The 25,234-nt window shown below is 36.2% G+C and overlaps 1 protein-coding gene across 4 annotated transcripts in view; it reads left to right on the top strand.

The window, feature by feature from the left end:
• LOC111143597 (zinc finger HIT-type containing 6) overlaps positions 1-25,234 on the top strand; it is a 73,919-nt gene that overhangs the window by 6,100 nt on the left and 42,585 nt on the right. For all 4 annotated transcript variants that reach the window (XR_002640337.1, XR_002640338.1, XM_022497426.1 and 1 more), the window contains one exon: positions 6,382-6,485. Coding sequence is in view for 2 of the 4 variants with exons in the window: in XM_022497426.1 (XP_022353134.1) it covers positions 6,382-6,485 (104 nt within the window). In the remaining 2 variants the exon portion in view is untranslated. The remainder of the gene's footprint in view (positions 1-6,381; positions 6,486-25,234) is intronic.

Below are 25,234 nucleotides of genomic sequence, written 5' to 3'. Positions count from 1 at the left end.
TCACATGATTCAATATACAGTTGTACTCATGGCTAAAACTAATTACAGTGAAAGAATGTAGAGCAAAGTTAGAGAAAAGAAAAGGAACAGAGTCTGAAGTCTGAAGGAATCCAGTTGTAAGCTTCCAAGAATCCTCTCCGTTTGGAGTCACACAGTATGCAGTTAATTCCTCTGTCAGTGAGTTGTGATAAAGTTTATGAAGTATAGTCTGCTAGGCAAGCTCATTAGAAATTCACTGCACAAGGTTTTTATTGGGGGCTGGTCACAGGAGCACCTTCCCTCTGCTTAGCAGGTGCCAAATTCCAGACTCCCAGAGGGAAAGCAAATAAAACCATGTTGTTTATATAAACAATTCAGGCACAGTGAACCACACTTACTGTTTTACAAAAAGTTAGTGTAGGGAACCATTTACCAATCATTCAAATTTCCTTGCACCAGCCAGGGAACAGCCTTGCAAGCAAAACCACCTAATGATAACAGTCTCAGGCCTGCTTTCTTTTTCTTAAATTTTTATTTATTTATTTATTTGACAGACAGAGATCACAAATAGGCAGAGAGGCAGGCAGAGAGAGAGGGGAGGAAGCAGGCTCCCTGCCGAGCAGAGAGCCCGATGTGTGGCTCAATCCCAGGACCCTGGGATCATGACCTAAGCCAAAGGCAGAGGCTTTAACCCACTGAGCCACCCAGGCGCCCCTCAGGCCTGCTATCTTAACGCCTCTGTACGTTTTGTTTTATAACTCCTAATTATAGAAGGAAAGTTTCCAAGATTGCATCATGATGTTTGCTCTTAAATTTTTTCTAGGTGTAATTTGATATCTAGATTATGGAGGTTTTAGTCCTAGTTTGTTTTGCTATCAGATTTTAACATGAATGATGGTTGTATTTTATCAAATGCTTCTTCTGTATTTGATTATTTTATTTTTGTTCTCTTAATCTATAATCTGTATGAGTAATCTTTTTTAAAAAAAGTATTTATTTATTTGACAGAGAGAGATCACGAGTAGGCAGAGAGGCAGGCAGAGAGAGGAGGAGGGAAGCAGGCTACCTGCTGACCAGAGAGCCTGATGCAGGACTCGATCTCAGGACCCTCAGATCATGACCTGAGCCGAAGGCACAGCCTTAACCCACTGAGCCACCCAGGCGCCATATATGAGTAATCTTAATCAGTTTTCTATTTTAAGCTAAACTTGCATGGTGTGCTATTATCATATCATATGCTTTTTATACTCTGCAGAATTCCTTTGAATTATATGTGTGTGTTCACCTTATCCATGCTCTCATTTTGTATTTCTCTTCATGAGTGAGATTTCCTTTTTAGTGTTCTCAGATTTCCATATCAAAATGATTCTAATTTCATAAAATTATTTGGCAGTGTTCCCATTTTATTCTTGGACACATTCACTAATGTTGGAAGTACTTCCTTCTTGGGAGTTTGGTAAAATTATTAAGGAACCAGTATGGACCTAGAGTTTGGGCCACTGAGGTATGGTTTTTACTATTTGTGGGATTCTGTGGGTTTACTGTGTCTTGATTTAGTGTTACTAGCTATTACATTTTTCTAAGAATTTGTCCATTTGACCTAAGTCTTCACCTTCATTGGCATAAAGTTCTTCATAAACCTCTCCTTTACAGTTCTGTAGGAGTTGTAGTAATTTCATTTGTGATATTGGTTATTTGTGTCTTTTTTTTTCTTAGATCAGTTGCTGTTATATGTTTTTTCTATTTTGTTAATGTGTCCTCTTGACTTTTGTTATATCTTTTTTATGTTTAGCTTATTTACACTGTGGTCAGAGAACATACTCTTTTTTTTTTTTTCTTCTTTTTTTTTTAAGAGAGCATACTCTTTAAAGTCATTCCTTTAAAATACATTAGTGCTTGTGTTTGTGGTCCAGTTTATGGTCAAGTTTTATAATGTTCTTTGTTTGCTTGAAAGAAAGAATATTCTGCAGTTGCTGAATATAGTACTCTATATACCCCTTATAGGTCAGGTTTATTAATTATGTTGTTCAAATTGTTTATAATTACTGATTTTTTTGTTTGTTTTATCTATAAGTTTCCCAAAAAAAGTATGTTAACATTTCCCAGTAGATAAACTCAAATAGGCCTGTTTGATTTGTTTCCCCTTGTGGTTCAGTTTGTTTTGCTTTATATGTTTTAAGGCTAAATTATTAAATGCATATCTCAGGAAGTACTTTTCCCTGGTGTATTTATCCTTTGGCATTATAAGGTAACCCTCTTTGTCTCTAGATTTTTGTGTACTTTGACTAATACTTATAAAGTTCTTTGCTTGGTATTTGTATGGTCTTTTTTTCCTTAAGGCCTTTCTGTGTCCTTATGTTGTGGTTATAGTTGTTTTCCAGTTCTTCTTCCATTTGATAGTCTGTAACTTTTAACTAAATCATTAAGTTCATTTACATTTTAATAAAATCACTGTATAATTGACTTTAAATGTGTCACATTATTTTTGCTATTTGTATCAGTTTTTTTTCTTCTTCTTGTCTTTTGGACTGTTGTTGTTGTTGTTTTCAGTCATTTAAATTTTTCTCTTTATCAGTTTAGAACTTATGGGCCCTTTTCCTATCCTTTCATTAGTTAAGCTAGACTCCACAACGTGCATGCTTAATTTGCCAGTATCTGAAGTTAAGTAGTACCTGAACCCTGTGCCTAAACAACGCAGAAGACCTTATAATAGGAGTTGGCAAACTTTTCTGTAAAGGGTCAAATAGTCAATATTTTTTCCAGGCCATATTGTTTCTGTTACTCTAGCTCTGCTGTTGTATCGAGAAAGCCGTCACAGGCAGTATATAAACGAATGGGTGGAGCGACATCCCAACAAAATTTATCTGTAAAGATAAGTAGCCGGCAGATTTTACTATCGATTACCTTAAATTCCTCTTGACCTTGTTTGAGAGAGAGAGAGAGCACAAGCAGGGAGATGAGCAGAGAGAGAGGAAAAAGCTGACTCCCTGTTGAGTGTAGAGCCGACACTGGGCTCCATCCCAGGACCCCAAGATCATGACCTGAGCCAGAGTTAGACACTTAACGCACTGGGCCACCCAGGTGCCCCTTGAGTTTATATATCCCACTTTCTTTGCTCTTTATTCCTTCTCTCATCTTAGATCTTACATCTGAGAGACAACTTTTTTCCTGCTTCAAATACATCCTTTAGAATTTCCTTTAGAGAAGAAAATTAGAGGGTTTGCCACTTCTTGGGTTCCTTTGTCGGGTTTTGGGGTTTTTTGTTTGTTTGTTTTTTTTTTTAAATTTCTATTTATTTGCTATTCTTCACTTTGAAGTGATTTTTCTCTGGAATTCTGGTTTAGGATTAGTGTTCCATTGTCTTACGGCTTCTGTTATTGTTGCAGTCACCTAGAGTTTTTAACTGCCTTGGAAATCTTTTAATCTGGCTGCATTTTTTTCTCTTTGGTATTCTGTATTTGTGCTATAATACAAAAAATGCAAATTTCTTTTCATCTTAACTTGATAATTGTTAGATTTCTTGAATCTGTGGCATATCTTCCGTCAGTTCTGGGAAATTTTTAGCACATTTCTATTAAAAGATTACGTCTGCCTAATTCCTTATCTTTTCTATAATTACCATTAAATGTGACTTAAGTCCTCTCCCCATATCTTACCTACCCTTTAATGTCTTTGATTTTTTAAATCTTTTTTGTCTCTGTAATGTATTCTGCAAACATTCTAGTTTTATTTGGTTCTTTGAAAAATCTGCTGAGTCCATTTTTATAGTTTCTCTTCACTGCGCATATTTTAAACTGCTAATGTTTTTAAATTTTGCAGAGATATTCTACAGTCTGTGTATGATCCTTTTAGTATCTGAATATATGGGGAATTATCAGCTACCTCTTTTCTCCTTTGGTTCTTGCTCACTGACCTTTGCATTATTCATGCTTCTTTATTTTTTATTTATTGAGTACTGCTTTTTTTTTCTTAAATTGTGAGACCTTTTGAAGAGTAGAACGCAGGCCTTCTTGTATTCTGCCAGGTACCTGGGAATATTGCAAATCTGCATCTGTCTTAAACCAAGTTGAAAGTTTAAGATTCCCTTGACTACATAAGCAAGGCCAATCATTTAAAATGTTAGCAAGAACTGGCCCATGGCCACAGCTTCTAATGAATTGTTTTTCCTTTTTCCCCCTCTATTCTAGTCATTCCAATGTAAGTTTCCTCGCATGCTCTGGGGATAGGGTTTATTTCTCGTTCGTCCTTAACTTAATATTATTAGGCATATTCTGTTACTAAGATTCATTTGAGGAGGGTTGAAGATTACAGGGTCTTAACTCTGACCTTTTTGGGGAGAAGGCTGTTGAAAGGGAAAGCCTGTATTTGCTAGAATTTGCAAAAGTGGCTTCATTGCCATTCTGACTGGTGTGAGGTAGTATCTCATTGTAGTTTGGATTTGTATTTCCCTGATGCTGAGTGATGTGGAGCACTTTTTCATGTGTCTGTTGGCCATCTGGATGTCTTCTTTGCAGAAATGTCTGTTCATGTCTTCTGCCCATTTCTTGATTGGATTGATGTCTTTGGGTATTGTGTTTGGTAAGTTCCTTAGAGCTAAAATTAAGTCAGGAAATGAAAGATGTTGGAGAGGATGTGGAGAAAGGGGAACGCTCCTACAAGGTTGGTGGGAATGCAAGCTGGTGCAGCCACTTTGGAAAACAGCATGAAGGTTCCTTAAAAAGTTGAAAATGGAACTACCCTACGACCCGGCAGTTGCACTACTGGGTATTTACCCTTAAGATGCAAAATAGTGATTCAAAGGGGCACGTGCACCCGAATGTTTATAGCAGCAATGTCCACAATAGCGAAACTGTGGAAACAACCTAGATGTTCATCAACAGATGAATGGATAAAGAAGATGTGGTGTGTGTACACACACACACTGGAATACTATGCAGCCATCAAAAGAAATGAAATCTTGCCATTTGCAATGACATGAATGGAACTAGAGGGTATTATGCTGAGCGAAGTAGTCAATCAGAGAAAGACAATTATCATATGATCTCCCTGATATGAGGAATTTGAGAGGCAGAGTGGAGATTTGGGGTGTAGGGAAGGAAAAAAATGAAACAAGATGGGATTGGGAGGGAGACAAACCATAAGAGACTCTTAATCTTACAAAACAAACTGAGGGTTGCTGGGGGGAGGGGTGTGTGTGGAGAGGATGGTTAGGTTATGGACATTGGGGAGGGTATGTGATATGGTGAGTGCTGTGAAGTGTGTAAGCCTGATAATTCACAAACCTATACTCATGGGGCAAATAATACATTATATGTTAATAAAAATAATTAATTTTTTAAAAAGGTGGCTTCATTGCTTTGCTTACCTCTCGGAGCTTTCACTTCTCACTAAATATTGGCCTGTATATTTGTATTTTTCTTTTTTTTTTTTTTCAGCTTTTCAGTGCTTCTAAGGTGATTTTTAAATGTATCTTATTACATGTATTTATTTCCCCCATTGTCTGTAATTCTTCCATGTTTTCAGTGGCAGGGTTGATCCTTATAATCATTGCCACTACTGATACCAAAGTCACATGAGTTATAAAATTGGATGTAATTTCTTAAATTATTTCTCTTCTTAACAAATGATAACTGACTCTTCTTTTCCCTGGGCTTATGATTTAGTTGTCTCTTTGCATTGCAAATTCTAGATTCCCATTCACTAAACCAAAAACTTGCATTTATACTTTGCCTTTTGAGTGTCAAGGAAGAAGTCTTGATGATATTACTTCCTTCACTACTCTCTGGAGTTGACTAGTTCAGCTTAACCAACCCAGACCGTCAGTGGAGTAACACATGTCAGAGCCAGATTATTCACATACCCTGTTTTGTATAGTCTACGGTGGTGGCTACTTTAAGTTGGGCCTTGTACTAGCAATGTCATGGTTCCTCCCCTGAGTAAACTGCCTGTCTGGTAATCAAAGCAGGCATGTATAGAGCCAAGTATGGATGGTATAAACCCTTCAGTAAAAGAAAAGGAACTGTATAGGGAGCCCCTATGAATTGCCAAATGACCAATATTTTTAAAAATCCCATTAAATCCTTCTTCTGGCTCATAGAATGTATGGTTGAAAACAGAGGCTCTAGAATTAGATATACCTGAGTTTGAATACAGGCTCTCTCTCTCAGGAATAGCTATATCATGTTGGCATCTCATTAATTTTCGTTGCTAGATTGGGGGTAGTAATAGTACCTGTCTGATAATGCTGTGAGGATTAAATGAGTTATTGCTGTTTAGTACAATTTGTGAAACATACATACCCAATAAATCTTCACTATTATATTTTGAACATTGTTTTACTCACTTCTGAAATTTAAGGCATTGTAAAATTAATTTGTCCATTTATTTATTTTTTGTTATTAGATGTACTTTATGAAAAATCGTGCCAGAAGACAAGGTATTAACTTAAAGCTTCTACCCAATGGATTCACCAAGAGAAAAGAAAATTCAACATTTTTTGATAAGAAGTAAGTTTCTCATTTCATTCTTAGTATATTGAGTATTCAGATTTGATCAGGAACATCTTTTAAGGCTTGGTTTCCTATAGAGCATTGTTACCTAACATGTAGTCTGTAAGCTTCTTGTTATTGGTCTATGCCAAGATAATTGCACAAATTGAAAATAAGCATTTAAAAACTTACACCAATTTTATGTCATGTGACTAATAAAAATTTGGGCCTATGGTATGTGTGTGTATATATGTGTAACTGTATGTGTATATATCTGAGACCTAAGATACCATGGAAGTATTTTAGAGGTTACAGGGACAAAATAATAAGGCAGGACCCCTGTACAATTTTGACTGGAGGAGTTTAGTTTTTTTATCGTTTTCTATTGAACTCCTTTGGGATTCCAGTAAGATTTATTTGAAAGCCAATGTTGGGAAAGAGGGACTTGGAAAACATTTACTCTATAGTAAATCTGTGAGTACAGATAAATACAATAGAGATTAGCCTGCTGCTTTCTGTAAGTGCTGGATCTAAAAGGTCCCATTAGTACAGAGGAGACAGGATCCCAAAATACTGTAAGTAGCCTGCTAAATTATTAGGTAATACTTTCTTTTTTCTTTTTTTTAAAGTTTTTTTTTTTTTCTTTAATTTATTTGACAGATCACCAGTAGGCAGAGAGGCAGGCAGAGAAGGGGAAGCAGGCTCCCCACAGAGCAGAGAGTCCAAGGCAGGGCTTAATCCAAAGACCCTGAGATCATGAGCTGAATGCAGAGGTTTAACCCACTGAGCCACCTAGGCGCCCCTAGGTAATACTTTGAAATAACAGTATTCTGGACTTAGAAGTAAAAGATCCTGAGTGGGTTCTACCTTCTTCAGCCTCTTAGTAACTGCAAGGTCTTGAGCAGATTACTTTCTCTGGGCCTCATTTGTATGATGTGGGGGTTGTAGTAGGTAAACTAAGATTCCCTCCCAGTTGTATTGCTTCATAAACTGAAAAGGCAAAACCATCAGAAATACCATTATTCTGATAAATTTTCCACCTTTTCAAAAGAAGTTATATTAGAAGTTGTAGATCCATTTATTTTATATGTTTCAAGACAAATATTTGTAAAAGTGGTTTTCCTTTTTTCTGGGTAGCTTCCAGAAATAATGTTTTTCATTTATCAAATATGAGGTAATTGCAGTGTGCATTTCAAACCGACATATTTAGAAATTGACATACTGTATTTGAAATTTAAGGTAACTAGTTCATGTCTTCTCAAATACAAAATGTATTCTTATGTTATGAAGGAAGCCATTCAGATTGTCATCAGAGCTTAGTTCTTAGTACTTAAAAGCGTATACCCTCAAACGTAAAATTATGGGGTCTCTAGAAACATGAATGTATGTGGGAAGTTTTTGTTTCTGGTTTTTTTTTTTTGTTTTTTTTTTAAATAAATATTAAGTGTATTTCTTGAGTTTAGAACCCAAATTTATAGTTGGTTATTTTCAGATCTCTGAAGTAGCAAATGGGACTCTTTTGCTTATGTTTATAGTTATTTGGAATTGGTATTCCTAAAATTTTTTAGTGTTTTCACATGAGGGGATTAGCAACATAATTCAAAATAGGATTTAGAGTCAGTTTCTTTGCTTTTTTCACATCTGTAAAATGGAGATGATGATAGCTGTTATATAGAGTTTTAAGCTATGTATTTTTTTTTTTTTAAGCTATGTATTTTTTTTTAAGCTATGTATTTGAGATAGGGAGAGAAAGTACACAAGCAGGGGGAGGGGCAATGGGAGAAGGAGAAACAGACTCCCCACTGAGCAGGGAGCCCAATGTGGGGCTCAATCCCAGGACCGGAGAGGATCATGACCTGAGCCAGAGGCAGATGCTTAACTGACTGAGCCACCCAAGCGCCCCAAGTTGTGACCTTTATTGTAATAATTTACCTAACCATTAAATGGAATGTAGGAAGGAATCAGTGTATGTAGCGACTGTAAAAATAATATATACTCATCATTAAAAAGTTTAAAGGAAAAAGAGCACCTATAATTCCATTATGTAGAGATGACCACTGATAACCACTTGATGTTTCCTTCTAACCATGTTTTCTTCTACTTTTCCATTAATAAAATATTGTATTAAATGCATAAGAATATACAAAGTTGCATGACTTTTCAAGTTAGACATTGCTAATTTTTTATGACTAAAAGAATTACTTTTTTCTACAGCTAGGAGCTCTTTTCTTGTTAATGCAGATCTGCCTTATTTCTAAGTAGTGTATTCCAGCAATAGCTACTATGTTTAAATTTATTTAGTTATTTCCATATTCGTGAACATTTAGCTTTTTTCTAGTTTCTAATTGTTAGCAATAATGCCACGATAAACATTACATTAAATTATTCTTCCTTGAAGAATTGTTTTGTGTGTTTACATGGCTTTTTCTGTACCATCAGTCCCTAGAAAGTAGACTTACTGGATCAGAGACGATAGAGACTACATCTGATTATTGGAAAGGGTGAGCTCTTGAATATTTTTTTAAGATGTACCTGTTTATAGCTCATCTTACTCTGTTCCATACATAGGGAATATTTTCACTAGTCTCTTTATCCTTTAACTTGGTCTTACATTCATTTTTGATGCATTTTAAATAGTTGTAAAAAGTGTCTACAACCTAGAGATAGTAAGATGGAATAGTTAAGAGCAGAAACTGTGGCCAGGCTACTTTTATTCAAATTTGTAATCCGCATCCTCCTAGCTACGCAATACTAAGCTAAACCACCTAACTTCTTTTTGCCTCAGTTTCCTCATCTGTAAACTGTGATTTATAATAATAAACTGGGACTAAACTGGTTTTCATTTCCATTTGTAGTGTATGAGAATATCCATTTAAATGTCTCAATACCACTGAGTTTTCTCTTTTAAAAAAATGTTACGGACGCCTGGGTGGCTCAGTGGGTTAAAGCCTCTGTCTTCGGCTCAGGTCATGATCTCGGGGTCCTGGGATTGAGTCCCACATAGGGCTCTCTGCTCGGCAGGGAGCCTGCTTCCTCCTCTCTCTTCTTCTGCCTGCCTCTCTGCCTACTTGTGATCTCTGTCTGTCAAATAAATAAATAAAATCTTTTAAAAAAAAATGTTGCTAACTTGGAAGGTTGAAATGACATTTTTTTATTTGCTTTTTATTTAATTGCTACTGAGATATGGAATATTTGAATACATGTTTCAGAGTATAAAGTTTGACTTAATCCAATCCATTATGGTAAGATGATCTTTCATTTGTAGGACCATTTTGGGGGTCAGTTCAGAGAAAAAATAATAATAATAAAAATAATACAAAATCTGTGTAACTAAATTTTCCATTTGTTTGTTGTGAAATTGCCCATTATTATTTTTAAATGAAAATGGTTTTGCTATTAACTGAATTTAAAATGTCTGTATTTAGATGTTAGATGAATAAAACATTAAGGTAAGGTCCCAGTTGGGTGAAAGCCATACTGAATATTGAGAATATTGCTGGTTAGTTAATTGATAATCAGCTTGGAAATCTCCTTAGTGTGTGCCAATATTTTGTTCATTCTTGTTCAGCATTTTCATTAGTGATTTAGGTCATGATTTCTCATCTTGGCCCTCCTGACCTTTTGACCCAGAGAATTCTTTGTTTTGAGGGGCTATTTTGTGCATTTTAGGGTGGTTAGTAGCATTCCTGTCCTCTGCCCGCTAGATGTTGGTAATACACACACACATACACACACACACACCCTCTACCCAGCCACTTCTCTTGTGGCAACAGGAAATGTCTCCAAAGATTACCAGATGTTTCCTGGAGTTTGGGGCAGAGGGGAGAGACAGAATCACCCCTACTTGAGAATCAGTGATTTAGATTAATACAAAAGACCTACTTCTTGAACTTAATGTATAGTAGAATCAGGATTGCAAAAAATTTCTGTTGCTCAAAGGTGGTGTATAAGTAGCAAGATAAATATATAAGATCCTGTCTTCACTTGTAGGGGAAAAATGGAACAAAATTTTAAAAATTTAGAAGTATTGGGGCGCCTGGGTGGCTCAGTGGGTTAAGACTCTGCCTTCAGCTCAGGTCATGATCTCAGGGTCCTGGGATCGAGCCTCGCATCGGGCTCTCTGCTCAGCAGGGGAGCCTGCTTCCTCCTCTCTCTCTGCCTGCCTCTCTGTCTACTTATGATCTCAGTCTGTCAAATAAATAAAATCTTTAAAAATTTAGAAGTATCTTCTTTAGGATACCTTTGTTTTCTTAGCCATTCATATGAAAATGACTAGGTTTTAATGATTTTAAGTGTTATTTTATGATTTAGTGTTATTAGATGATGTGTTATTTAAGATGATCGCTAGAAGGGGGGAAGAGGGGGATAATAAATCTTCTCAAAGGATTATTTTCACTTCCCATGCCCCAGTATTTTATTTTTAAGAGGTTCATTTTCAGTACTTTTTTTCAACTTTCAAAAGCAATTAATGCTTTTACTCAGATAAACCTGAATTTGAATATTGCCTCTACCATTAAGTACATACTAGGTGACCTTGGGCAAGATTGAATTTACTATGTTGAGAGGATTAAATGAAGTTATACCTAAAGTAGTACCTGGCACTTAGTAAATAATATACAATGACAATTCAGGGTCTGCTTTTCTTATCTGAAATCCTTGGGGATATGTTAAATTTACTATATTACGTTCACCTCTAAGAGTTCTGAAGCAGCATTACATAATCAAAGGATACTATGTCTACAGTGAAACCTGTAAATGTTTACATTATGATGGGTAAATAATGATTGTGAACTGGCTCAGGCAGGTTTTGCTGGCAAAGAAGTTACTGAGAAAACTTTCAATTTCTGATATTTGGGGATTTTACTGTTATTGTTCACATGAGATTTTGGTCCTGTGTACAGATGATTGCTGTAACTCCCTCAATATTAAATTGGTCATTTGCTTGTTTAAGCAGCTTGAGTTACAATATAGTCAAAAACTCAAATTGAACTTGTTTAAAATTAAACGTTCCAATGGTAATTTTTGAACAGAGTGAGGAATTCTTTGGGGGTATTACCACACATAAATACATGTGAAGTATGACTCTGCTCCATTGTGTCTGGGTTACCTCTGTAGAACTATCAGTATAGTTACATAGCAGGTGCAATACATACCTTAGAAGCGTGAGGTTTATTGTAAATCAGGCATCCTTTATGGCGGGAGTTTTTGACTAGTATGACTGTGAATCTCTTAAATCTCAGTGAATAGATGGTCCTGACATATCATAGAACGATATGTACATATAAATACATGGCCTGTAGGTGTATGTTGATAATATCTAATGAAGGTATGGGTTAGCCAGGCCAATTTGCTCTTCCACTGTTGAGAATATACATTAGTGGTCACTTTAGAAGGCAGTTTAGTAATATTTTTCAAAATGTTATATACACATACTTAAATAATTTAGCCTACAGATGTATTCATACACTTTACAGAATTACACATATCTATGCCGGCATTGTTTTTAATAATGTAAAAAATGCAACAACTCAAGTGTTCAGTACTATGGGACTGAGTTAAATTGATTGTATCTTCCCAAGGTGGAATTCTAGGTACCCAGAGACAAACTAGATGTGGAAGAATTGTTGTGAAATGACATCATGATATGTTCAATGAAAGAAAAACAGAGTTTTTAAACATTTATCTGAAAGATAGGAAGCTCACTTTTCCTATTGATGTAAAATTTGCATGCAGTGAAATACACAAATCTTAAGAGTACCCTTGTTGAGTTTTGACAAATGCATATACAGACATACTTTTTTTGTTGCACTTCACTTTATTGTGCTTTCCAGATACTATGTTTTTTTATAAGTCGAAGGTTTATGACAGTCCCATCAAGCAAGTCTTTTGGTGCCATTTTTCCAACATTTTGCTTGCTTCATGTCTCTGTCACATTTTGGTAATTGTCGCAGTGTTTCAAACTTTTTTGTTATTATTTATCATGGTGATCTGTGATCAGTGATCTTTGATGTCACTATTGTAATTGTTTTAGGGTGCCATGAAGTGCAGCCATTTGAGACAGTGAACTTAATTGATAAATGTGTGGATTCTGACTGTTCCACCAACTGGCCATTCCCCATCTTTCTCCCTCTCTTCATGCCTCTTATTCCAAGTACAACAATATTGAAATTAGGCCAATTAATAATGCTATAGTGACCTCCTAAGTGTTCAAGTGTAAGAAAGAATCTCATGTCTCTCACTTTAAAGCAAAAGCTAGAAATGATTAAGCTTAGTGAAGAAGGCACGTCAAAGCCAAGGTAGGCCTAAAACTAGGCCTGTTGTACCAAACACTTAGCCAAGTTCTGAATGCAAAGGAAAAGTTCTTAAAGGAAATTAGAAGTCTACTCCAGTGAACACAGGAATGGTAAGAAAGCAAAACAGCCTGTTGCTAATACGAAGAAGGTTTAAGTGGTCTGGATAGAAGACAGACCAGTGACAACCTTTCTGTAAACCAAAGTCTAATCCAGATCAAGGCTCTGAATCTTTTCAGTTCTATGAAGGCTGAGAGAGGTGAGGATGCTGCAGAAGAAAAGTCTGAAGCTAGCAGAGATTGGTGTGTGAGATTTAAAGAAGGAGGCCCTCCCCGTAACATAAAAGTGCAAGGTAAAGTAGCAAGTGCTGATGTAGAAGCTGCAGCAAGTTATCCAGATGATCTAGCCGATATAATTAGAGGTGATTACACTACACAACACATTTTCAGTGTAGACAGAACAGCCTTATATTGGAAGAAAATGCTGTCTAGACTTTTCCTAGCTAGGGAGGAGGTCAATGCCTGGCTTCGAAGCTTCAGGGAGAGGCTGACTCTCTTACTAGGGACTAATGCAGCCAGTGAGTTTAAGTTGAAGCCAAGGCTCCTTTACCATTCCAAAAATCCTAGCATGCTAAATATGCTCTGCTTATGCTCTATAAATGGAACAACAAAACCTGGATAGCAGCACATCTGTTTATAACATGGTTTACTGTATTAAGCCCACTGTTGAGAGCTACTATTCAGACAAAAAGATTCCTTTCAAAATATTGCTGCTCATTGACAATAAGTTGAATGTTGTTTTCATTTCTGCTAACACAGCGTGTCCATTCTGCAGTTCATGGGTCAGGGCTCACTTAGGCCTTCAAGTCTCACTATTTAAGAAATGCAATTCATAAGTCTATAGCCTCCGTAGATAGTGTGGTTCCTCTGATGGACCTGGGCAGAATCCATTGAAAACCTTCCAGAAGGGAGCCCACCATTCTAGTTGCTATGAAGAACATTTGTGATTCATGGGAAAAAGTCCATATATCAGCATTGACAGGTATGTTTAGAAGAAGTAATTCCAACCCTCAAGGAGGACGTTGATGGGTTTAAGACATTCGTGGAGGCAGTAACTGCAGATGTGGTAGAAGCAGCAGGAGCACTAGATAGAAGTAGAAGTGGAGCCTAAAGAGGTGGCTTAATGACTGTGATGTCAATACAACTTTCACACGTAAGGAGATGCTTCTTATGAATGGAGAAAGTGGTATCTTGAGATAGAGTCTACTCCTGGTGAAGGCGCTCTGAAGATTGTTGAAATGACAACAGAGGATTTAGAATGTTAAACTTAGTTGATAAAAACAGTGGTAGAGTTTGAGAGGACTGACCTCAGTATTGAAAGTTCTGTGGGTAAAGTGCTATCAAACAGCATCATCTGCTACAGAGAAATCATTTATGAAAGCAAGAGTCAGTCGATGCAGCAAACTTGATTGTTGTCTTGTTTTTTAAAATTGCCACCCTGATCAGTCAGCGGCCATCAATACTGAGACAAGGCCCTCCCCCAGCAAAAAGATGACGACTCACTGAAATCTCAGATGATGGTTCGCTTTTTTTTTTTTTTAGCAATAAGGTATTTTTTAATTTAAGATATGTACCTTTTTTTTTTTTAGACATAATACTGTACACTTAACAGACTGCAGTATGATGTAAAAATAACTATGCACTGGGAAACCAAAAAATTCATTTCACTGGCTTTGTTGCAGTATTTACTTTCATTACAGTGGTCTGAAACTGAACCCATGATTATCTCCGAGGTATGCCTATATCTAAGTAACACTGTTCCTATAAGTATATATAGAATATTACCTTCACCCCGGAAAGGTCTTTCCTTGTTAGTTCCTCTCCTCACCAGGGACATCCTGTGATGTCCTGGTGATGAGTTTTGCCTGATTTAAAATTCCATATATGAGATCATATAGTTTACCCTTACCTTTGAATGATAGTTTAGCTGAATATTGAATATCTTGATATTTTATTTTAATACTTCCATTCAGTTACTTATTACCTTCTTACTTTTTTTTGCCACTCGTAAGAACACTCTCTTTTTTGTCCCTTGCAGTTGCTTTTCAGATCTTCACTTTTGTCTTTGGAGTTCTGCAGTTTCAGTATGATATGGGTCTTCATGTGATTTTTTTTTTTTTTTTTAATTATCTTCCTTGGCATTTGTGCTTTCTGCATATTACAGTTCTGGGAATTCTAAGGCATTATTTTAATATCTCATTTGTTTTTGCTACTTTCAGGGTAATTTATTCAGTTACATCATTCAAGTCACTGTCTCTTCAGCTGTGTCTAATTAATCTTATCTTTAGCTCATGTAGTGTTTTTTGTTTTAGTTTTGTTTTTCATTTCTAGAAGTTCTGTGTCTTTCCCAAATCTCTCTGCTCTTCTAGATCGAACTGTATTCTTTTCTCATGTTTAAGTTCCCCTTTGTTTAACAATTTAGAACATTTATTATCTGTTTAAATAATTCCAGTATTAGAAGTCTGTTACTGCTGTGTGCTGTTTCTGCTGACTTTTGGTTATGGTGGCTGGTTTTCTTGTTTTTTTCCTTCTAAAAAAGAGCTGTGAACGCAAGTTGACATAGAAGGTGGCATGCATTTGCTTATGCCAAGATACTCTATGGCTCCAATTCAGGATCCTTTTTAATTTCTTAGTCTTAAGTTTCTCAGACTATATTAGTAGGAATAATTTGAATCCCAACCAATTTGAGGAAGCTGCAGTTCCACATTTTCAATTGAGGTCTTTCCCTCTACCATTTCTACCTTTCTCCTAGAGCCCGAGCTAAGGTCCACATATTTCCTAGTTGTTTCCTTTGCTAGTGGTCAGGATTTTTCTGCTTTACATTTTCACTGGTTTTATGGTGTGATCCCAGTTTGAGGTCTCCAAAATATGTGGGTCCAAGATCATGTCTCCTGTCACCCCATAGTTGTGTACAAGCCTCTCGGTACCAAAATTGGCAAAGGTTTCCAGAGCAGGTGTCATTTCAGCATTCCCCCACGGTCTTTAGTTCCTGCTTCCTTTTGGTTCCGGAAGATATCTCTTACTTGCCTATGAGCTCAGTCTGTTTATTTCTCCAGGATTTCTTAGTGTATGCTATTGAGAAGGTTTTCAGATTATCTCTTCTAAAATGTCTTGTTTAAAATAAACAGTGGCCCCAGTACAAAGATAAGGCAGTAGGGGAAAAGAGATGGATCAGGAAGACATGATAATTACTTGTTCACTTAGCAATTCCACTTCTAGAAATTTATTTGATAGATACAACCATTTAAATGGAATATGTACAAGGATATTGAGTGCAGTGTTATTTGTAATAGCAAAAGAGTAGTATGAATCTAAATAATTTGCCAGGAGTGGACAACATAAATTATGGCATGTTTTTACAGTGGAAGAAGAATGGAACAGGTCTGAATGTACTAATACGGAAGGTCTAAGAGAGTCTAAGTCTGTGAAGATGGTAGAAGTGTGCCTGTTATTTAACAACAGTGTGAATTAATAATTGAGCCCCTGTTCTGTTTTAGAAGCTAGCCACTAGATGTCTCTCTTGTAAAGAAGTAACCTTTTTTTTTTTTACAGATTCTCAAAATTACTTTGTTTCCTTCAGATAAAATTACAGCATTCTAATTATATTGCAGTAATATACCCATCTACCACTTTATTAATGTCAGTAGCATTTTTCCTTAACCAGTTATGTGGTGATACCCTTCATAAAACACAGTATTTTACTTGGATGATGACCTATGAATAGTATACTTTACTGCTAATTGACTTTAGAAAAGAGCAAAAGAAAAGGAAATGATGGGTTTAACAGTTGTGGTAATAGAGGGACAAGTGGATTTTGCAGTGATCTAGTTTGGTGGAAAGATTTCAGAGCAACAGCAGGGAATTAGAAAAAACAGTATGAAAAAGTAGAAACTTAATGGTTCCCCAAACAGGCATTTCCTTACCGGGCCGTGTAGGCAGTGGTGAGGAAGTTTCTTTGACATAGCATCACAGAGGTGGTATTTTTCCATAACAGCAATTAGCCAGCATTCATGGAAATGGAAAACACCCTTGGTCTTCTTGGAGTCCCCACCCAGGTTCAGTTAAGGAAGTCCTTCCGCAGTCCCCAGGTCTACTACTTCATGATATGCCTCTGGCATCTGTTCTTTCCCCTTCCTTCACCATAGCATTTATCAGCTGTATTCTCCCATGCGGGCCCACCTTGTCTCACCCTGGATTACTGAAGAGCTTCTGAGTGCCCACCCTACCTCAGTGTCTCCTTACCTCAGTCACTCAACACATGGCTGTCTGACTCATCTTTATAAAATGTGTTTTTATTGTGACAGTCACCTGCTCAAAATCAAGAAGTTAAGTCTAGGTTTGAGGCTGGTCTTGTGGGAGACTATCAGATGCAACAGGATAAAGTAGTAAAGGTAAGACACTGTATGTGGTTTGGTGTATCTAGAAACTAGGTTGGGAGTTGGCAAGTGGTAGGAGATGAGGTTGGAGAGAGTCCCACTTGGCCTGGGCTTTGCAGGACTTTATATGCCATGTCAGGGAATTTAGATAGTCATACTTTGAGCAGAAAATGTTCCTTTTGGTATGAGGGATCCATACTGAATAGTCTATATTTCCTAATATAGTCAAGCAAGTATACCCAGGCTGGTCACCATGCTTAATCCTAGAATGTTTTCCTCATCCATTATTTTCTAACCATCTGTGAAGACACAATAGCTCATCTTCTCTGTTACTTCTTTTTGCTCCAGTTCCTATAGTACATATTTTCTCCACAGTTAATATGAAACACATGCTGCATTTAGTGCTGGCATTCAGTTTTTGGTATGCATATACTTGTGCTCTCCTTTCTGCATTCTAGTGTTTCTTAGTAAGAGCTCTATTGGCATTTTGAACAGGACTGTTTTTTTGTTGTGTGGGACTTTCCCATGCATTACAGGAAGGTTAGCATTTCTGTTCTCTCCCCACTAAAATGCCTGAAGTGCTTCCTAGTCTTGGAACAGTCAGAACTGCCCAGCCATTTCCAAATGTCCCCACCGCCCAGGTTGGTACAACTCCCAGTTGAGAACTACTTTATTAAGTGCTCAAGTATTTATCAGTTATTTGAAGCAAGATGTACTTTTTCATTTCAGTCTTCACCTGCTATATCCATTTTCTTAATATACTGTCTACTAAAGCCAGTACCACATACTTAACCTGTTTCCTATTATTATTGTGTAGTGGTGAAACTAATTTTTAAAAGAGCAAAATGTAATATATAACTGGAACTTTTCAAAGTATTTTCATAATGATGTGAGACATATAAAATTATGGTTTTTATTCTCCCCAATTCCAGTAATTTTAATCCATCCTAAGTAACTACACAGATCCTTTGTATTCACTCTTCCAAAAACACTTATTATGGTACCAATCCTAATAAAATAGATGGATTATTTTTATGAAGAATAGTTATATTTATTCTTGAGACTTTAAAATTTGCTCTTGAAATGTATTCTTTTTTTTTTTTTAAGATTTTTTTTATTTATTTGACAGACATAGATCACGAGTAGGCAGAGAGCAGGCAGAGAGAGAGAGGGAGAAGCAGGCTCCCTGCTGAGCAGAGAGCCCGATGTGGGGCTCGATCCCAGGACCCTGGGATCATGACCCAAGCCGAAGGCAGAGGCTTTAACCCACTGAGCCACCCAGGCGCCCCTTGAAATGTATTCTAAAAGATAAAATGTCTGTGAGTGAAGGATTATGTAGATATTTTACACATTTGTTTTTCCCTCGAAGGGTTTCAAAATTTGGTAGATTTTCTTTCTGCTTTAAATTCAGATAAAGTTTTATAACTGATGGTGGAACAAAATTGTTTTTTCCTGAAATTCCTTCAGGTAGAATGTGCTGCTTCCAAATTTCATAAGAGTTGACAATTTACAGTTTAGTCTATCCCTTTTCTACTGCTTCAAAATGAAAAATGAAAGATGAAACCTAGAAAGAAGAAAACTTCAATTCCTTATATCAGGATGCTTGATGTTGCTTGAAATAAAATACCCAATTCAAACCGGTTTGAGTTTTAAAAGGGTATATTATTGGCCATCATAACCGAATGTCCAGAGGTAGAATGGACTTCAGAGTTAATAGATAAAATGACTCGATTACATCATCAATAACTCAGTTTTTTTGCTGGTTCTCCATTGTATCTTCTGTGGTGTAAGCTCAATCCTCATGCTCATAGGGTGCCCTGGTAACAGTTTGAGTTGTAGTAAAGATCCAGGAGTGCTTCTCTCCCAGCATTATTGAACAGGAAGCCTGAAATTCACCACAATAAGACCACCTAGGTCATCTGCCCAGTCCTGATCCTGAGCCATTGTGTCAAGGAAAATGGGTAGTGATTTTCTTAAGCCAACCAATTAAGTGCATATCCCTAGAGGTAGGGAATGGGTTCCATTCCTCAAAGTATGGTTATAGATTAGGAACGAGGGTGGTGGTAAGAGTCTGCCAAGGAGGCAGTTAAACTATAACTGTTATAAATGATTTCAAAATATGAAGGCAAATATATAAAATATAACTCAGCTGCATTTAAATTAACAGTACGTAAAGATACATGGTTTGTTATTGAACTTGCAGTTCTGTTAAGTTCATAATGGTATAGTTGATTAGAGCATAGACTCTGGAGTAATTGTACTGTCTGGGTTCAAATCTGCAACTTTCCAACTGAATAATGACCTTGAGAGACTTTTCTCTGTCTTAGGGTTCTCATCTGTAAAATGAAATAATGGCATTCATCTCAGAGTTAAAAGAATTAAATGAAGTAATACAGGTAAAACCTTTAGAACAATGTCGGACATATTAAAAGCACTTAATGAACTATTGTTATTACTATTGCTCCTTGCTAGTACTCTGGTAAAAGGTTCTGCTGGTAGGTTTGATCAGCTATGGACTTTACTAACTTAATTAGTGATATAGTATTCTGAAGATTAGACATGTGGAAATTCTAGCTTTAGCTTACTCCCATGGAGTCACCTGTATTTAAAAATCAGAAGTAAAAATTTTAGACGTTTGAACTGACATGACCTATTATTGTGCTTCTCAAAAGTAGTGAGAAACATTTCCCTTAATAATTACAAATAAGGGCTAAAAAGTTAATGTCTTGAATATACTGTAGAATATACTATAGAAATATTTACTAGGAGAGTTAAGTAGTAGGATGATGATTCTCCCTCCAAGCCCTTCATTTCATTTTATTTATTTATTTATTTATTTATTTATTTAAATTTATTTGACAGAGATCACAAGTAGGCAGAGAGGCAGGCAGAGAGAGAGGAGGAAGCAGGCTCCCTGCTGAGCAGAGATCCAGATGCAGGGCTCTATCCCAGGACCCTGAGATCATGACCTGAGCTGAAGGCAGAGGCTTAACCCACTGAGCCACCCAGGCACCCCCCTTCATTTCTTTTTTTAAAAGCTTTGTTGTTGGTGCATTAACCACAAAATAAAATCCATAGGGTTTAGCAGAACATTCAGGGCTTTTAACAATCTAATATGAATCCAAATGTTCAGTTTCATCTCTAGCCACTAAACACTAAATTCAAGGTAAGTGGAATTTGGTCAGGAACTCGTGGCAAAATATTCTCAGTTAAAGGACCTGTGAATATTTCTGTGCTAAGCTTCGTAACTCAGAACACTGAATTGAATGTAGAATTACAACAATGGTAAAAACAGTAACTAACATTTTTTATATATTCTGAGCTCTCAACATATATTTACTCATTTAATCCTATGATATAAATACTATTGTTATCCCCCACTTTACTCTGAGAAACCTGAGTCACAGAAATTTATCTCTTGCTCAAGATCACATCAAGTTACAAATTGTTAAGAGTAGGACTTAAGCCCAGAGTCCACTTAACCTTTGCCTTCTCCTACCTCTGGTCCATACAGTATGTTGAGTATTCTTCCTCTGTACAGCATCCATGAAGAACAAGGTGCTTTCATATGGAAACTCTGTATTTCTCTCATAGCCATATGGAAGGGAAACACGGTGCCCAGGATTGGTGGTTGATTTAAGCCCTAAACAGAAGCTTTCCATGGCCTCGTCCCCTTTGTTCGCATGCTTAATGCTTAGGGAGCCTTTGAGTAAATACTGGTTAGTCAGTGAGAGAGTGGAATGAAAATTAGTAATTTTTTTTTAAAACAAAAATATTCAAGCTCATTTAAATTTTATATTAGAAATCTTAGTACTAAGAATTCAGCCTTCATATGTAACTCTTAGCTGTGGAATATTTCTTCTCTTTTTTTTTTTAAATTTTTATTTGACAGAGAAAGATCACAAGTAGGCAGAGAGGCAGGCAGAGAGAGGAGGGAAGCAGGCTCCCTGCTGAGCAGAGAGCCCGATGTGGGGCTCGATCCCAGGACCCTGGGATCATGACCTGAGCCGAAGGCAGAGGCTTTAACCCACTGAGCCACCCAGGCGCCCCTGTGGACTATTTCTTGAGGAAGATAGCTTTGAAGCTGTCAAAATGATTAGATGAGTAACCCTAGTTCTGGTAGGGTAATAATCTCTAAGATAAAAAGGAAACCTCTTAAAAGAACACTTCCACTAAGGAATATTTTTAGGTTTAAAAAGAATGGTCAAATTAGTCCTGTCCTTTCTAGGACTATCATCCTCTACTTTCCCATGGAAACATTTTATTTTGCTGATTATAAAAATTAGCAAATCATTATGTCAGAGATTTAATAGAGATGTATAAAGTAAGAATTAAGTCCTTTCATTATGGCAAGAAATAACCGTAGTTAAAAGTTTGGGCATGTCCTTCATACTTGTAAACACATTTATGGATTTGTATTTTGAACATATATGTCCTCATTCAACACATACATTTTTCTACCTCAGTGCATATAGTTCTGCCTCATCTTTTCATTCATTATGTAGATCTGCTATAATTTATTTAATCAGTTCTCTGATGATACCCATTTAGGTTGTTTTTTATTTTTTTCTAGAGTGAAACAGCAGACATGAACATATGTCATTACTTGTCCAATTATTTCCTTGGAATAAATTCCTGGGAATAAAACTGTTGAGGCAAAAATATGTGTATTTTTTATTGTGAATATTTATTTATAGCTTTTATGAAACTAAACTGCCGGAAGCTTACACCAATTTATATTTCTATCAACAATGAAAAGTGTCCATTTCACCACTCTTCCCTAGTATTTCTAATTTTAACGATCTCTTTGTAAATCTGACAGGTAAAACTATTTCATTTCCATTTCCATTTCTTTGGTTACAAATGAACTTGAAAATCTTTCTGTATCAAGAGATCAGTGCCATTTAAAAGGATCTGGTGCCTTTGTTTTCTGCCCTTCTTCCTTGGAATTGTGGTAGCACTCCAGATATGAAAATTAGCAATTTTAAGTCGTGGAGTCAGAAGAATAATTATAGGCATGGGTATAGAATTTGCATCCCCTGTAAATTTGTGTCATCGTGCACATACTGTTTTCTTTAAACAGTGGAAGAGAATGAGCCTTAACAGTTTCTAGTAAGCATTAGCTGTTAAGTAAGTGCCCTGTATTACCTTATTAAAATCAAGTATAATATTTATTTTCCTCTTTTAATACTTATAAATGTTTCTCAACCTTTATTATTATTATTATTGCCTCCCAAGGAGCCCTTTTAGACGTTTTCCGTCTAATTGTTCCTCCATGATATTTGATACCATAGATATACTGTGTACTTATTAATCTTGTTTATGTACAGTGGCCCTTTGGAAGCCCACACGCCATGGTAATATTTGAGATTTTTTTTTAGCACTCCCAAGAACAAACTTTACCCCCCTTTGGGGTGATGCTGCCCTCATTAAGAATGCATGATTGAGGGGGCAGGAGAAAAAGCTTTGCTATGCATGAGTAGTTTTTTAGTTTCATGGGACTCAGAGAGGTCACTGTTCTCTTACTTGTCAGGTGGTCCAGAGGGGACATTAGGTTTAACAATTGCCACTGTTCTTCATTAGTCTGTTATCAAACTCTAGACATAGTGCCTTGAGGTACATAAGTTACCTAGAATATTTGTTTACAGTATTTCCATTCGTGAGAATTTGGTAATTATGGCAAGGACACAGTGACATGATTATAGTTGAAGGCATTTTGTTGAAATTAGGGGATAGTAGTCTTGATATAGTAGGAGTAATAGTGAATGTTTTAAGCTCTATCCTGGTGGTTCTCAATAAGTGGTGATTCTGCCTCCCAAAGGACATCTGCAAGAATTGGAGGCATCTTTGGTTGTCATACGGGAGGAGTGGGTGTTGCTAGTGGCATCTTGAGGGATGCTGCTAAACATCCTGCAGGGGGAATTGTCTCCCCTGTCTTTTCCCACCTCCACCACCACCACCACCACCATAACAAAGGGGTATGTGTTCCAAAATGTCAGCACTGCCTAGGTTAAGAAACCCTGTTCTAGTCCAGTGATTCTGCTCCTTGGAATCCATCTTTACAGAATAGTCCAAAATACAAAAATGTATGTGTGTGTGTGCGCATGCATAAAGATACTCACCAAAGTGTTCCATTTCCCTTTACAGTGTTCTAGAAAATTTACTGATGCAAACATAAAACATAAAATTACAATCCCCCTCAAAAATAATGTTGTGATTTTGGTGTAATGTATTTTTATAATTGGGACATGTATCACTATATATGATTATGAAAAGTGGGAAATGAACTTAATTCTTTGAAGAACAAACTGATGCTCATCAGAGGGGAGGTAGGGGAGGGTGAAACAGATGATAGTGCTTATCATGATGAGCACTGATAGAACACTGTATGTTAACTACACTAGAATTAAAATTAAAAATTTAACTTAAAAAAACCCTAATTCTTTTGAGGTTTAGATTTCATTGCCCATGGCAGAACTACATCAGTTTCAGGAACACTAAAGAACTGGCAACTACTTCAGAAATAAATTAACTCAGCCATTTCAGGAATCTTTATACAGTACCCTTCAACCTCCTATGTCCATTCTTTCATTTAAATTTTGTATTCTGAACTACTGTTTGCAAATGATTTTTACACTACCATAGAGTTAAAAAATACAGGCAGTTTTTCAATGAAGCTAACATTTAATTTTGTGTACCAGAAGAGGTAAATGATAGACCCATCCCTAGGGATAATCTTTTATTTTTTCTTTACTGTAATTTAATATGGTAAAACAAATGATAAAAAAGTGGAAGCAATCATAATATCTGTCAGTAGAGAATAGATAAATAGATTTTGGCATTTTTCACAAAATGAAATACTATAGAACAGTTTAAGTTAATGAACTAATCTGTATGTATTAAAATCTAAAGGATAATGTAAATGAAAAGCAAGGCATAGGATATTTAGAATATGATAACTTTGAAGTAAATGTTAATATTACACAAAATCTATATTGTTTATACATATGTGTATGGATATATACATAAAGTACAAAACCATGAATGGCAAGAATATACACCCAACCTCAGGAAATTAGCTACCTCTGATGGTGGATGGGAAGGGAATTTGATCAAGGAACAGTTCAATTAACTTTTTATTCCTTAGAAGAAAAAAATATTTCAAACAAATATGGCAACATGCAAGTTGGTTTAATCTTGAGTATGGGTGCATTGAGTGTTCTTTATATACTTTTTCCTTGTTTATGAAAAAATTGCAAGGTCATTTGTTAAAATTTGTTCATGTTTGAACTGAGACCATATATAGAAATATTTTTATAATAGTCATAATTTAGCAATGTATATATAATAAAATAGTAGTGAATGACTTCTTTACAATCACAACTAGTTAACTATAGCAAATAAAATGATTTCCAGGGGCTTTTCTTCCATTGTTTTTGGAATGCTAAGTACTTTCTGAAGGTATTTAGTGTCTATTAAGTGTTAAGAAAGAGGAATGGTTCTTGAAATTACTCAAGCAATGATTGGAGTAATTAAATATGATTTACAATTCCATAAGATGAATTCATAATCTTATTTCTCCTCTATAACATGGGAAAAACAAATATATTTAGAAAGAAGTCATATTATACATTTAGATTAAAAATTGGTTTATATCTTAACTAAGAAATGTGAAATTGGGCCCTAGGTGACTCAGTCGAGTATCTGACTCTTGGTTTGGGCTCAGGTCATGATCTCAGGGTTGTGAGATTGAACCCTATGTTGGGCTCCATACACTCCAGTCAGCACAGAATCTGCTTGAGGTTCTTTCTTCTTCCCTACCACTCTGGTCCCCCACCCCACATGTGTGCGCTCTCTCTCTCAGATGAATAAATAAATAGGGGGAGAAAGGAAATATGGAATCTCTGAGCCTTTTTGATGGTGATATGATGCAATGCCTGTTTCACAGATAACGAACATTGCAGAGTGTTTTGTTTTGGAAGAATTGTTTATTTAAAACCAGGAACTTATATTTGCATTCAGATTTCTTTTAGAGGTTTTTC

This window comes from Enhydra lutris, unplaced genomic scaffold (genome assembly GCF_002288905.1).
Source record: "Enhydra lutris kenyoni isolate GAN:26980312 unplaced genomic scaffold, ASM228890v2 scaffoldscaffold9, whole genome shotgun sequence".
Lineage (NCBI taxonomy): Eukaryota > Metazoa > Chordata > Mammalia > Carnivora > Mustelidae > Enhydra > Enhydra lutris.
The sequence above is the reverse complement of the archived record's forward strand: the minus strand, read 5'-3'. Positions and strand labels throughout refer to the sequence as shown.